We start from the raw sequence: 14,640 nt of genomic DNA on the forward strand, positions 1-14,640 counted from the left end.
TCAATTTTGAAGAAATGCCACCATACCCCTATCAATTCACCACTGATTCTAGCCAGTTCCTGACGCAGCTGGTCGGTTCCAATCGATGGCAACTGGTTGTGTTTATTTATATACACCCTAATCTATGGAGCGCTCAAATTGGCTGTTACAAATTCAAAAATAAATAGTAAATCTCACCATCCGATAGAGTTAAATTCACATTTATTTCCAATTTTTGTTTGAACATTTGTTCTTCAATGCTCTTACCCTCCTACATATATCCATTCTGCATCTTTAAGCAGTATTTGTTTCATCTATCTTCCAAAGTGCAAACTATCTTCTAGCCATTTCTTTTCCGCGTAAGAAATAATTATAATCAAGTCATTGAATGTTCATCAATTCAGAAAATTTTCCATCTCATCTCATTATTACAATTTTTTTAAATTTTTATACATAATATAATAAATAATTCAATTTTTTTCAATCCCCAACGTGCAGATAAAAGGCACACAAGGTACCAGCCCAGCTAGTTGTACCATTTTAACCACGACCACATACATCCAACCTCCATAATTATAGGGCCGTACGTAACTAGTACATCTAATGTTCATGTCTGCATCTGTAAATACAACCCAAGTCAGCCAACATTATGGATTTAACTTGCAGTACTCATTGTTTCTTTGCGCTCAAGGCAAGTATAATTTTCCCTAGCAAGATAGTGAACGGTAATTCCTTCAGAATTTTTGGGTGGGGGGTTGGAAAGGATACATTGGAAACCACCAGCATTCCCAACCATAACACGGTTAAGGGCTGAGTGACATACAAAGCACAAACTTTAAGACATTTTTCCTACCTCAAACAGAATCTTTAAAACCAAAAGCCTCTGGCATCTGAATTAAATCAACAGATGCCTTGCGATCCTAGTGAAACCAATACATTGATGGCCACACGAAACTAATCCTCATCCATCCCTGCTGCAGGTTGATCTCTCTTTGGGCCACCGGCTGGTTTTGCCATTATAATCTGAGACATAACGAGCAAAGCATCATCAATAAAACTTGCTTGTAAAGAAGATCTAAATAAAATCTAAGATTCTGCTTCGAATGTTTTATAATTAATTACAGGATCTTAACCTATTTATAATTAACAATATAAGGCACCGAATCATTCCATATGAAACTCATTTCAGACTTATAATGAGAGTTTTGACCACAATTGGGAACTTTTAACATTGGGAACAATGCAACTAATCCCGTAGTTTAGGGGATGGCCACCGAACTTTAAACATATCTTATGCCAAGGAATAACTTTTCTTAATTACAGAGAAAATATGGCTTAGACATAAACAAAAAGGCATTCTGGTGATTTGTTCAATAAAAGTGCATCCATCTTAAATACATACAGCAATCTAAAAGGGAGTCAATTACCTGGTCTACACGAAGTACAGTACACGCAGCATCTGCAGCATATTTGAGAGCAAAGAATCTGTACAAAGCCACCACCCCCCACCCCAAAAAAAATATTATACTCTTGTACACATGTAATGAATGTTGGTTAAACACAAACAGCAGCTCCGACTTTAAATAATGTCAAAATAATGCTACACCAAATTCTTGAAATTTAACAATCTGGACAGGAAATTTTATAAGACTAGTTGGTTATCCTAATCAAACCAAACTGATAATTGAAGAAATATAAGAACTTTCTGGTGGCCAGGATCATGTATCCAGGATTTGCTCCCAGGAGTGAATCCATAGGGTCCTACCTTGCTGGAGTTCTACTTCACTACAAAGGAAAAAAAAAAAAAAAAAACAGAACAAAGAGGCACCACCCCAAGACAAAGGCACCGAGTGTCATCCTATAAACAATTACAGCCACACTCTAAACTATTGAGATAAGCTTTTAGATCCTGCACAGTAAGTCAGTATCACATCAGAAGTAACCACGTACCACAAGTTTATGAATAATGCATGAAAACCAGCTTACTTAGTAATGTAGAGATCCCAGACATCCAGGATTGAGATATCCTTGCAAACACCTTCCTCCAAGTCAATACCCACTTTGCTATTTCCAGATGCATGTTCAGCATATAGAGAAGACATGATCTCCATTTCATTAAGCCCAGCATTCTCAGCCAATGTTCTAGGCACCATCTCAAAACTTTCAGCAAATTTTGCTATAGCATACTGATCCAATCTGCATATCCAATTTGAGGAGACATGCACAAAAACAAAAGACCATCTCATTTTTCCTCATTAATTTTGAAACTAACGAGCAAAAGGGCAGCTTTGAAAAATTAGAGAATATAAAAGAGAAAGAATCAAATAAAATACCCTGTTTCTTTATAAGAGAATTCCTTCACTCTTCTAGCTAACTCAATCTCAGTAGCTGCAGCTCCCGGTACAATACGGCTGTCCCGACACATAGCCTGAAAAAAGAAGAGGTGATGCAAATAACTACTACAGAAGTCACAGCATGTGTCTAATCCAACCATATTTATAAAGGTAAAGCATGAATACCTATAAAAAATTACCAAATTTCTTGTAGTCTTCAGAAAAGTTACCTTATAGGTGTTGACTCCATCATCAATTGCTCTTTCAAGGTCATCTAATATGCTATCAGTACTTCCCCGTAAAACCACAGTGGCAACAGAGTTCCCACCTTCTTCATTCTTGGCAATCGTAACCTAAAGACATTTATTTAGCGAGAGAGGAAAAAAAGCATCATGCAAACGGACAAACATAAGTAAAGAAACAAAACTCAGAAAAGAAAAAGATAAAAAAAGGTTATATTGAGGCCACACTCTCAACGTACCCTCACACCACCAATTTCTTCAACTGTAATAGAATCGACATGTCCCAAATCGTCTGGATTAGGCTGGCTGAGCTTCAGCTGATGCAAGAATATGAAAAAACATCATGAAACAATAAGAAGGGTCCATAAATTAAGCCCTATTATATTACCATGGCAACAGAACCAGTTGTACGGCAAAATCGACGCAGTTCGAATTTTGAACTGATTTTCAAAACCATGAGCCTGCATGCAAGTCACAACAATATTAGAAACACTATATCTCTTACAGAGTCTTTAGCATAGAATACTTTTTTTTTTTTTTATCAGTAAGCAAGATCCCAAGCATAGAATATTAAAAGCTATAATGAATATTGTCAGACTATATATATTCATCAGGACTCAATTCATGAATGAGTACAATCTTAATGCATATGAATACTTGCACAACTGAAAATTATGGAGACAATAAACACTTGGCATACTTGTAACGCTCACAGAAGTGCAATGCCATCTCTCCAATTGCTGCTCCACTGACAATTACTTTGGCACCTGAATCTGCTACTGCTTTGATAAGTTCCTCGACTTTTGCTTCTTCCGTTTTTGAATAGTTTTCTAGCTATAAGATGCCAAGAATACCCAAAGAAAAAGGTTTCCACTTAAGTTACACAATTCCATAAAGAAAGGAAGATAATTGTGCACAGATCTAAGTATGGAACGAGTACAGCAACCAAAGTCACATATGCTGCTTGCTACAGACAAGGATAACATTGTGAAAACGAGAATGGAAAAACTTCAACCATAGTATACCAGTAGGAACAATCGTTCCCCCACTAACTGTCAAGTGGTTACATACATCCAATGCAATCAGTACTACTTTCCATTTCCTTTATTAAGATATGATGAAGGCATTGACTTGAGCTACTAATAAGGGTATCGGGAAAGGAGGAGGATCCCAGCTAAATTTGTTCTTATTTGGAAATGAAACGCCATTGACCCAGTTGTAGGAAACAACAATAATGAAGTTTTGCAGAGTATTGCAAATAGCAACAGTAAAAGAGCAAAGTTTGATATAAATTAAACGTTAAAAAAAATTAAAACATTAAAAAGAGAGAGACAGAGAGTATATTAGACAAATGACACAACTATAAAGAAATTAATTACTCAGAACCAGAAGAGATGCCCCCAAGATTACCTGCTCCGCACTATGGATTAAGACAGTTCCTTTTGTTTCAGTTGCAGATGTATCAACACCACTAGCAAACACAGCAACCTAAAGGGAAAACATCAAAAGAAAATTAAATTTTGACACCCTGAATTAAAATACTTTCCCCATCAAATTAAAAACATATAAACGCAGTTAATATTGTCAAAAAGAAAACACAGACCGGGAAGTAGACAAAGTTAGCATCCCTAATTTCAGTCAGCTGATAAATGAAGACAAACACCCCCATCCCTCAAAATCAAAACTGTTCTTTTCAAGTGCAAAAAAATAGATCATATTAAAGGCAAATAAAAACAGGGAGGATTGTGCTCATTGTCCTGAGATAGTCACGGAAATTTTCATCCCTACATCAAGTTTTCTACTTGATAAATAAATAAAAAAGAACTCTTCTGCCAGTAACTAAAAGTAAGACATGCAAGTAAAATAAGATATTACAGAACATGACCAGAGCAAACATGAAATTCGTCCTTAAACAAAAATAAAACATAACACACCTAGTACAAACCAATTGAGGGAGAATGGAAGCGTTAAAAATGATGGCCAATGCATTATAAAAAAAAAAGGAAACAAATAACCAAGAAACTAAATAACAAATCATGAAAAAATATCACATTCCTTTTGCAAGTGCATATCAATTCTAACCTTTGCCTTCTCCACTTGCTTTATACTCCCCACAGCATCGCTTTTCAAAACCATACCCCGAACTACTGCAGAATTATGCAAGCCCCCTCCCAAGAGCTTAACAACACGGACATTATCCACATTAAAGTTTGCAGGGTTCTTGGGGCACACTTGGATGCATGCCTATATTTACAAACACAACCGAAAAAAGTAAAGTCAGCACCCCCCACCAGAATGCTAAATAGAATAAATGGACAACAACAAAAAGTAAAAGGAAGGATATAATTACATCAGCAACAAGGGAGCACAAAATATCTTCTTGACCAAATTGCTTGCTAGCAACAGCAGCTTTCATTCGACAAATGACTTGATCCTTATTTCGCACATCTATATTCTCAGAACCTTTCTCAACCAGTTGTTCTAAGATTTCAACTGTCTGACAATTTCAAACCATAAAAATTGAATCAGGAGACAATATTCAGCTATACTTCTACTAAAAACACTAGTCCACCCAGGTTGGACAGCATTGGCAAACCTTATTAATTGCTTTAGTGTATCCACTGATGATCTCACTTGGGTGCAGGCCCATCCTGATAAGTTCCTCTGCATTCTGGAGGAGTTCCCCAGCAAAAGAAATCGTCAAATTAGCTCCATCTCCAATTTCCTCTTGCTGGGCTTTGCTGGCTAAGACAAGAATCTTGGCAGCAGGATGCTGAACCTCAAGTTCATTCACAATAGTGGCCGCATCATTCGTGACAAAGAGCTTGTCTAGGTGATTGATAACCATCTTGTTCATACCTGAGTAGAAGAAGATTAAGAATTAAAAAGAAGAAGAAGAAGAAGAAGAAAAAGAAGAGAAAACTAGTGCGACTTTAGTCATGTTCCGCAGAGATGAAACAAATATGATGGCATCCAATTCTCTGATCCTACAACAAACATACAGAAGCAGTCTCCGTATTTCCCAAGGCAATGGTCCACATTCCAAACCCATGAATGTCACACTTACCAAGAATATAATCTATGATTTTCATGACTTCAAATTACTACAATTCTTAGTAGCTATAATGCTGCTGTCGATTGAGGCAAAGCACTACTATCCACAGCACTCGATTAAACTCTGTCCAAAGTCCCAAAACCTTTTTTTTTTTTTTTCACAAGAAATTAAGATTTTATCGATGAAAACATAGGGATAACCCATGTACATGGGACACCGTTTCATGCTTAATGATTCTGGATTGATATTTTCCTTCAAACGGTGAATATTTTTGCAAATATATCAACTAAACACTGGTAAAAAAATAAGTCAGCGTTACACTAACTCGTGTGTAACACACCCGATGGTTGGTGTTTGGGTGAATAGAAAATGTGAGAGAAAGTGTAAGAAAATTGGTCAGATTCAAGGTTGACCTAGCCTCCAAGAGAAGAAGAGAGAAGAATAGAAAATGTGTATTAAGCTTTTGCCTGCCTTACATGTTCGTGTTCCCACTACAAATACTCCTTTTACTAACCAATGGGCCAAGGGCCAACTTAACCAAATTGTAAAATAAGGGCAGTTCAACATTTCTAACAACAGTAAATGGGCCATGGACCATGAACCAACTCGCTATTAATTTGAAAATAAAATAAAAGAAATGGCCACAACCACAAGATTGAGCCAACCAAAGACCACAATGAACTTCGGCCCACCACTGTTCATGGATAGAACTGTGACAAACCCTTCCCCTTCAAAACACGTTGTCCACAAGATGCAGTTAGGCTTCCTCACTTCCCTGCTCTCATCAATCTCAAATAGTCTATGGGCACATTCCACAGTCAAATTCTTATGGAAAACCTTGATGATTTGGTCCTGTTGTAGCATTTCTCTAGAATTGTTCAATGGAAGGTTCTCAGAATCCACAACACCCTTGACAACACCAAGGTATTCGGAAATCAGCTCCTCACAGTTGTCCATGATAAAGACAAGAAGAACATATAGCTTAATATTGTTGGGCTTCATCCTTGCGTTAAAAAACTTGAGAACCAAGTTTTTTAAACTTGAACTGGCCTTCAACTGGGGACCGCTTCATAGCTAAGTAGTCTTCCAAAATATTAGTAAGGCTCCTGTATTATTAGTAAGGCTCTTATAAAATGCAGCACACTCTATGGCAAGAACTTTCGCCATTCGCTTATCCATTCCCATTGCAATTGCATAAACTTGCCCTCCAAGACCACTTAAACTCGGCTTACTTGCCTTAACAATATTCACTATCCCACCAAAGATCCACTTGTAGAAACTTCCAAATGGAATAACTAGGCAATAAATGTAAATTGAACCATTGGTGTGTAAAACAAAAATGCTAAACTTGTCCCCTAAGTGGTCGCCTCCACAAGAAAATTCAACATGGCAAATTGATGAAAAATATTCGAAACTCCTAAATGATCTTGATGACATAACAAGGTTACTTATATAAAAAAAAAAGACATAACAAGGTTAGCAAGTAATAGCATGTCATCAAGATGAAGAGCAGCTTTTTGAGCACTAACATGACTGATAACCTCATGCTTGCATATTAATATTGTAAATAGAACACCTGGATTGGCAAATACTTGTATTACAGCACCATAAATTAGCTCCATTTGTCCCCTCAATGACTCTAAGGTTCCCTTGTGCGGGTAATGCAACCCAAGCAAATGGGTCCCTTTACAAGAAAAACCACCTGGTGCTTTCCTACCCCAATCAGTTTGACAAGATCCGTATCACTTGTCTCTACATCTCCACCCCCCATAATATTCCATGAATAAAAAACCCAATTCATGCTTGCATTATAGAAATGCTGCAGCAACAATGAGTGCACCCTTGTTATCCTCGTCATTAACAACAAGTCCTAGCCTCCCATGTCCGTCTTTTCCTCCTGTTACTATAGTAGGTTGCCAACCTCTAGTAGCAACATCAACCAAGTTAAAACGAGAAAGCCCCTGGTCAATAACAGGGTGTGATTGTGGTTGTGTCTCCAGTTCCAAGTTGCTCAAATTCATTATTAACCCAAACCAACAAAGTCCCATCCTCTTGATGAGCCAAAGTTCGAAAGCACCAAACACCCAACAACAAAAACCTAAAGATCAAACCCGCAACACTCCTAATTGGCATTTTCACAAACAACTGAGGCACCATTACTACCTTTTTCATGTGAAGCATGAAGGCAACATCAGATCCTTCATACAATCCTCTCAAATCTTGTGGAGAGCCTCCCATGGCAACACATTTTGAGAAGAACAATACAATCCATGTCAAAGGCAATTTCAAAAGAGGAGAAAAGAATTGATACATTCGGTGTCACCATTTGAACCACTATCTCAGTAATATTCTTGTTCTTCTGGTCATTCATGTGAGCACTGATTATCTATTTGATAGGTTCATAGCAGAACTAAACAAATCCATGCTTGCAGGTAGGAGATCCAGAGCTCTTACTAGTTCATTTCGTTGCAGCTAGGTTGACGAAATTTTCCTCCAAGAGTTGTTCCATCATCTTGGCCCCATCCTCTTCATGGATCTTTCTAGAGGCAAGACTAGAATGTTTGGTCCAGCTGTTGCCCACACGAGACTGGTCAAACTCAAAGTTACTAGCCGTGAGGGCTCTATATGAGGTGGCCTGTGGTGCATTGTTCAAGATCTGGTTCTTGAAAACGCCCCCACTAGGGTCAAATTCGCAGTGTCAAACTCCCAAGTTTCTAATGGGAGTAAATATTGGGACTGATTTGAATACAAATAATTGTTGATGCTTCGCTTGTGAACATGAGCTGATGAGATTGCAACTAAGGGAGCCGTAAAAGAGCTATGAAGGGAGGCACGAACTTAGCTAAGGATTTAGGAAGGTGACGCCGGTTAATGTTGGTTTAGAGAAATAAGGGTGGTGGAGTTGATTTCTTAGGTATTCGGCCTTCTTCCTCCTTGACTATTCAGCATGGCCATTCTTGATGAAACCGGGGTTCAAGCAACTCGGGAAGGTTTTGGAGGCGCTGCTGGTTGGGCAGGTTTACCTCCTTGTCCTGGATCTAAAGCTTCACATTGTCTATGGTATCAGCAGACTCAATCTCGAGGATAATGGTCTTCCCAGTTGGGGTTTCTACAAAGATTTGTATGGTTGTCAGTTGTTGTGACCATCGAGGAGCAGTGCTACCTTTGGTCGGTGGAGGAGGCTTGGGAGGGATACTAATGGCTAGGCCTTCTCCTTGGATGGTCAATGTGTAGTTACTGCTAGGGGTGACCGACAGAAAGGAAGGGAAGAGAAAGTAAAATCTGAGAGCAAAGGAAGGAAACGAAAATTGGGGAGGGAGATTTGAGCATTGAAAAAATGATTTCCAATTTGTAAAGGGATTTCTAGGAACAAAAGAAAGAGTAATCGCATCGGAATAACACTTATCCCATTCTTCATCTTCCTGCAACTCACGAAGTAGTTGCTCAAGATGATTAAATTTTTCTTCAAAATCCTTCCTGCCATCAATTACATATTGATGGAGAATTTCGAGATTTTCTTGAATTCGTTCCATTGACTCACTAATTTTGCTAAAGGATACCAAGATTTCCTCCATGATGGCAAAAAGATCAGTGCCACTCTGATACCAATTTTTAACACATCTGATGGTTGGTGTTTGGGTGAATAGAAAATATGTGAGAAAGTGTAAGAAAATTGGTCAGATTCAAGATTGACCTAGCCTCTGAGAGAAGAATAGAAAATATGTGTATTAAGCTTCTACCTACCTTACATGTTTTTCTTCCCACTACAAATACTCCTTTTACTAACTAGAGAAATGATTTTTACAAGCCCCAAATAGACAAACCACATACAAGCCCTTGTAAAAAAGTGTACCACACCTTAAAAATGTGTAAAAAAATTATTATTTATTAGTGGAACCCATTTTTTTACAAATGGCTTGTATGAGACTTGTCTATTTGACTATAAAATAAGAATAGTTCTACAATTCGAACAACAGTAAATGGACCATGGCCTAACTCGATATTAACTTGAAAATAAAATAAAAGAAATGGCCACGGGTCAACCCAACCACATAATTGAGCCAACCAAAGCCCACAATGAACTTCGGCCCACCACTACTCGTGGATAGGACTTGTTATGATCCTTCTGAAGATGGAGAATGGAGGGGTAAGGGAGAGGAGGTTGCTGTCATGAGGAAGAAGCCAAGTTCGAGAAGAGGCTCTGTGAAATGATGGAAGATGAAGTGAAGTGCAGGAACTCAAAACGCATCGTAGAAGAAGGGAGAAGAAACACACTATATGAGGCTGAAAAAATAAAAGGACTCAACGCACTGTTTGAGGGGTGGACCAGATGCAACTCATCGTTTTGCTTAAGTTCACTGGCAGTGCACTGTTTCGTTGGACGAGTTTTACATTATTTGCTTGTATTCTTGCATTTCTTACTGTCAATAGTTAGTTATTTCAGTGTCTATGTGTTAGTCTGTGAGTGGGTGGGTTTGTTACTCAGTAGGAGAATATGTGAGATGTTGCAGGGAGAGCAAAGGCATTCTGGAAATTTGTAAGAGCTTGGTCTGATGTATGGAGGTCGGAAACCCTCGAAACTTTCCTTGTCAATACATATGAGTCTATGAGAACTTTTTTTTTTTTTTTTGATATCTTTGGGTGTCCGGGCCAGCTTACGCGCACCTCGACTAATCCCACGGAGCCCTGAAGTTAACGGCCAGATAAACCTCCAGTGGCCCTAAGGGGATTCGGGGATTCAAACTAGTGACCGTTGGGGAGCAAACCCAAGGCCTGACCAATTGAGCTACCCCTCAGCGTTTATAAGAACTTTTATCAAACATCTTCCCTGCATGCTCTTATGTCAAACATCTTCCCTGCATGCTCTTATTTCATTCCTGAAGCATTTTATTACATTCCGCTGTTTCCCTTATTACATTACGGTAACTACTTTCTACACTACACAGATTCACAAGAAGGTCCATAACAGAACTGTAACAAAATGCCAATTAGTCCGTATATTTGAAGTCTTATGGAAAATAAATATTTGAGGTCTTCCAATCAACCTAGATAAAAAGGGGTCGCACTCAGACATAATGAAATCAGAACATAAACTACAATCAAAAGACAAGGGTTTGACTCGAGATAATATATACTAAACCATTGGGACCAAGAGAGGTGCGAGTGATAGCGGACAGCTGCTTGCAGGCATCAATGTTCTTGAGGACGGCTTCGTCGAGACCAGAGAGGTGTTTGTGGCCTTCTTTAAGCATTGTTTGTATCCCATATGGCTGCATTTGGAAACCCATTATCTCGCAGATCGAAACCCAGAAACCCTAACCAAGGCAGAAATGCGTCCTGTCTCACTCGCGCGCCTTTTATAACTACGAAGGAAATTTTTTATAAATACAAAATGGCACAATTCAAATCCAGAAAGCGCAGCAATTCTATAGCACTAGCGGTACGCGGGTACGGCCGATACCACTATTAGAGTCATGCTACATATATCGAAAAAAGGTAATAATATACTTACAACTCTTTTATTACTATTTTATTATTTATAGTATATTTATTTTTTATTATTTTTTTAAGTATTATTTTAACATCTTTAATTATTAAAAATAAAATTAAAAATATATAATTTTAATGATAATCACTTATTTAATCATTAAATAAAAGAAAATTTTAAAAAAATATTAAAAAGAGTGGTAAAATAGTGATAAGGTTATTATTATTCATCGAAAAAACCTCATGAATACATTTTTTTATTTTGATTTTTGATTTTTTTCATTCATTTTTTTATATTCTTAAATATTTTTTTTAAAAAAATCCACACCATCACTCAAAAAAACTTACTTAATCACTAAGTCAAAAAAAAAAAAAAAAAAGTCTCCCAAATTCAAGAGCTTTAGTATTTCTCCTACTATTATAGTTTATACCACACAATGACGACAATAGAGCAGTAAACAAACCAAGCTTTAGCAATGATGAAATGTGCGAGCTCACAAGACGAGTGAGTTTGGGCTCGGCCCCGCTAAGAATGTTCAGATCTTGATCCATTCCCGATCCTGCTGAGAAGGTTCGGAATTCAATATGGTGTGGCGTCCCCAACGGTAGTCTGATGCAACTGTACAACATCCATGCATACATCCATGATAGTGAACAGTATATAAACGCAAAGAAAATAAATAGAGGAAGACACAAATTTACGTAGTTCGACACTGAAACTACGTCCACGAAAGTTCTGTTAAGACCCCAACAAAAATCGCCCTAGGACAAGGTCCTAGATATGCATGGACAACCGAGATTAGGCTACTTATGGGGTCGAGCCTAACTTTGAAGGACTTCTCTAGGGGTCTAGTGTAGACTTTAGGGAGATTGCAGGAATGGCACGGGTCAATTGGAAGACGGCTCACATCTTTCCATTTGACTAAGCCATGGCTCAGCCCTGATAGCCTATTGACACTACTGTTGGCATACCCTGACAGCCCCACGGGCCTTGCCTTGACACTATCATTGACATGCCTTGACAGCCCAATGGGCGACCAGCATGCCCAACAGCCCATAAGCATGCCATAGCCCCACCCATGGCACACCCCTAACAGTACCACCATCATGCCATGGCACGTGCATGACCACCTCACAGATATGCCATGACTCCTGCCATGGCACGTGCATGACAGGCCTACAGACATGCCATGGCCCCCTCCATGGCATGTACTTGACAGCATCGCTAGCATGCCATGACACGCTCACACCATCCAACGCACGGCTCCAGCCCGTGCCTTGCAGGCAACGCCAATGGCATGTCATCCAGTGTATGGTTCTAACCCGTGCCTTGCAGCCCCAACGCTAAGACCATCAGTTTGGGCCATGCATGCTCATCACCCAGCCCACCAGTTAGGGCCATGCAGGACCACCGCTCAAGCCACTTGACTGGGTCTCACAGCAGCAACACGATACCACCTTATGCCTACCATTAGGCTAAGACTTGGCACCATGCCATGCCACCATCAGCAAGTCATGCATAGTACCATGTCGTGCCCACCACCAGACCAACACATGGCACCATGCTATGCCATGTAGCCATGCCATCCATCAGACCTATGCATGGCACCTTACCACACCCAGCAGCAAGCCAGGCACAGCCCATGCCATACCAACCATCAAGTCATACAAGGCATCATGCCGTCCACACCATGAGCCACCATGGCCCATCCATTGGCTATGGCATGCCACGAGCCACCATGGCTCATCCATCACTATGTTATTGCTTTTAGTTTATTTCTTTATTTATTTAATTAATTTATTTTACTAGGGGCCTTTTGGAGATTTATAAGTTGTAAGCTCTATAAATAGGACTCTTAGGCATTTCATTTGCATCTTGGATCATTTGGCATATTCTCCGTTGTGGAACGGTTTGATGTGTTCTTGTGAACACTTTTAGTGCTTTTACACAGCTCTTTGTGATGCAATTCGTGAATTACAAGGAGAGGATTAACACCTTGCAATTCGTGAATAGGTGTTGTCAATCTATCTTTATTTCATCACCTTGCAATTTGTGAATAGGTGTTGAATCTCTTTATCTATCTATCCTTGTTCTTCCATATATCTTCGTTCATATATTTTCCTATTTGTTCTTATGTTTCCTTGCATATCAAATATATCCTAAGCCTTATTATCCTTATTCTTGATTTCTCAAAATATCTACAAATACAAAAAAGAAAGTCTTCATCTTTCCTTGTTGAGTTGTTATCCTTTGTGTTCATATTGTTCATGCGTGTTCTTCATATCCTTCCATTATGTTCATCAATTATCTAGCTTTAATCCATTTTCCAAACACCACACGCCTACCACCTTGTTTCTCATAGTCCATATTTGGCCAACACTTCTCAAAGTGCCCTCCTACCATTTTCCACAAACCCTAGCTGCCCATCATTATCAATCTAGGGAATTCCTATACTTTCGGATCCCAAATTGCCTTTCCCTATCCATTCTTTTTCATTTTTGGTGATTGGTCTTACTCATCAAGTTTGATCCCTAAATTTTAAGAGACATCTTAAAATTTCTCAATCACCTTATCCCTCCATCCCATCTTGCCTTATCAAATCCCTTCATTCTAGGAACTGCCATAGAATCACTCAAAATTTAAATCTCTCACCCCATTCTTGCCTTAGCCAAAATACCCTAATCCCTAAATCATTTCCTACCTTTGAAGAAATCATCTTCTATCTTTCAATTCATCCAAATTCGAAATACATCCATTGCCTTAGTCAAACTCCAAGTCCTAAACAACTCCCATCGATCTTATTATTTAGAATCAAACCCTAGCCACCTTACCCATCATACAAGCCCTATCTTCCATCTCCAAATCCCTACACTATAGGAACAACACTAAACTCATTCAAACACCATCCAACTTCATCATCTTACCATATTCAAATCCTACTTTCTTCATCTTATCTTAGCCAATCCCTAAAGTCAAGGAGCAACGCTAAACTCTTTCAAACATCTTCCAAACCCTAGCAACTCATCCTAGACTCCAACCCTAATACATCACTTCCCAATTTCGTAATCCCCTTTAGACATCACCCAAAACCCTAGCTACACTTCACCATACCCACCCTAAGTATCATCCAAGTGGCGCCAACATTAAGGGCAAGCATCAAGTTATTCAACATTGCATCAAACACACCAAATTCACCACTTAGATTAACAGAACTCATTACCATCATCAAATCCATCACTAAACATCATACCTTCATTAACTTAGGAATCCTTCATTACCATTTCCTAGCCGAGACCAAGCAAGACGACAAGGAACATTCGGTCATCATAAGGCGACTCGAGACCCGTGGACCTCTAATGTTTGGGGACTAGACCGAGGTCCCCAATAGGTTCGGAGAGGGGAGAATTCACTATAATATGCTTGTTTACAATCTTTCATGGTCTCTTGTCATCACTGTACAATGGAGATATGAGTTCTATCCTCTAGTTGTCCTGCTCTCCTTGGAGTCCCTATGGTGAGGTTGAAAAAGTTAAAGTCTCAAAG

At 38.9% G+C, this 14,640-nt stretch overlaps 1 protein-coding gene across 2 annotated transcripts; it reads right to left on the reverse strand.

The window, feature by feature from the left end:
* Nucleotides 1–605: 605 nt before the first annotated feature.
* LOC122313583 (T-complex protein 1 subunit theta) lies at nt 606–11,021 on the reverse strand. 2 transcript variants are annotated; one of them, XM_043128702.1, is made up of 13 exons: nt 10,750–11,018; nt 5,151–5,413; nt 4,905–5,051; nt 4,637–4,798; nt 3,965–4,042; nt 3,255–3,388; nt 2,943–3,015; nt 2,794–2,871; nt 2,543–2,665; nt 2,313–2,407; nt 1,966–2,175; nt 1,407–1,464; nt 606–1,002 (listed from the first exon to the last, which is right to left on the reverse strand). In XM_043128702.1, the coding sequence occupies exons 1-13, from the start codon at nt 10,895–10,897 to the stop codon at nt 934–936; spliced, it is 1,638 nt and encodes a 545-aa protein (XP_042984636.1). In that variant the 5' UTR covers nt 10,898–11,018; the 3' UTR covers nt 606–933. The 2 variants fall into 2 exon arrangements, with proteins under 2 accessions (XP_042984636.1, XP_042984637.1); XM_043128703.1 differs by lacking the exon at nt 3,965–4,042 and having other exon boundaries at nt 10,750–11,021.
* Between the last annotated feature and the right edge of the window lie 3,619 nt (nt 11,022–14,640).

The sequence above is a fragment of the Carya illinoinensis genome, chromosome 6 (assembly GCF_018687715.1).
Source record: "Carya illinoinensis cultivar Pawnee chromosome 6, C.illinoinensisPawnee_v1, whole genome shotgun sequence".
In the NCBI taxonomy this organism is placed as follows: Eukaryota; Viridiplantae; Streptophyta; class Magnoliopsida; order Fagales; family Juglandaceae; genus Carya; species Carya illinoinensis.

What these genes read in the sequence shown, in the direction of transcription:
- LOC122313583 (XM_043128702.1), bottom strand. Translation starts at nt 10,897, where the DNA reads ATGGGTTTCCAAATGCAGCCATATGGGATACAAACAATGCTTAAAGAA. An exon ending in ATGGAGTCAACACCTATAAG is followed by an intron (nt 2,408 to 2,542) that starts GTAACTTTTCTG and finishes TTCTTTTTTCAG; the next exon opens with GCTATGTGTCGGGACAGCCG. An exon ending in TTCTCTTATAAAGAAACAGG is followed by an intron (nt 2,176 to 2,312) that starts GTATTTTATTTG and finishes TTGGATATGCAG; the next exon opens with ATTGGATCAGTATGCTATAG.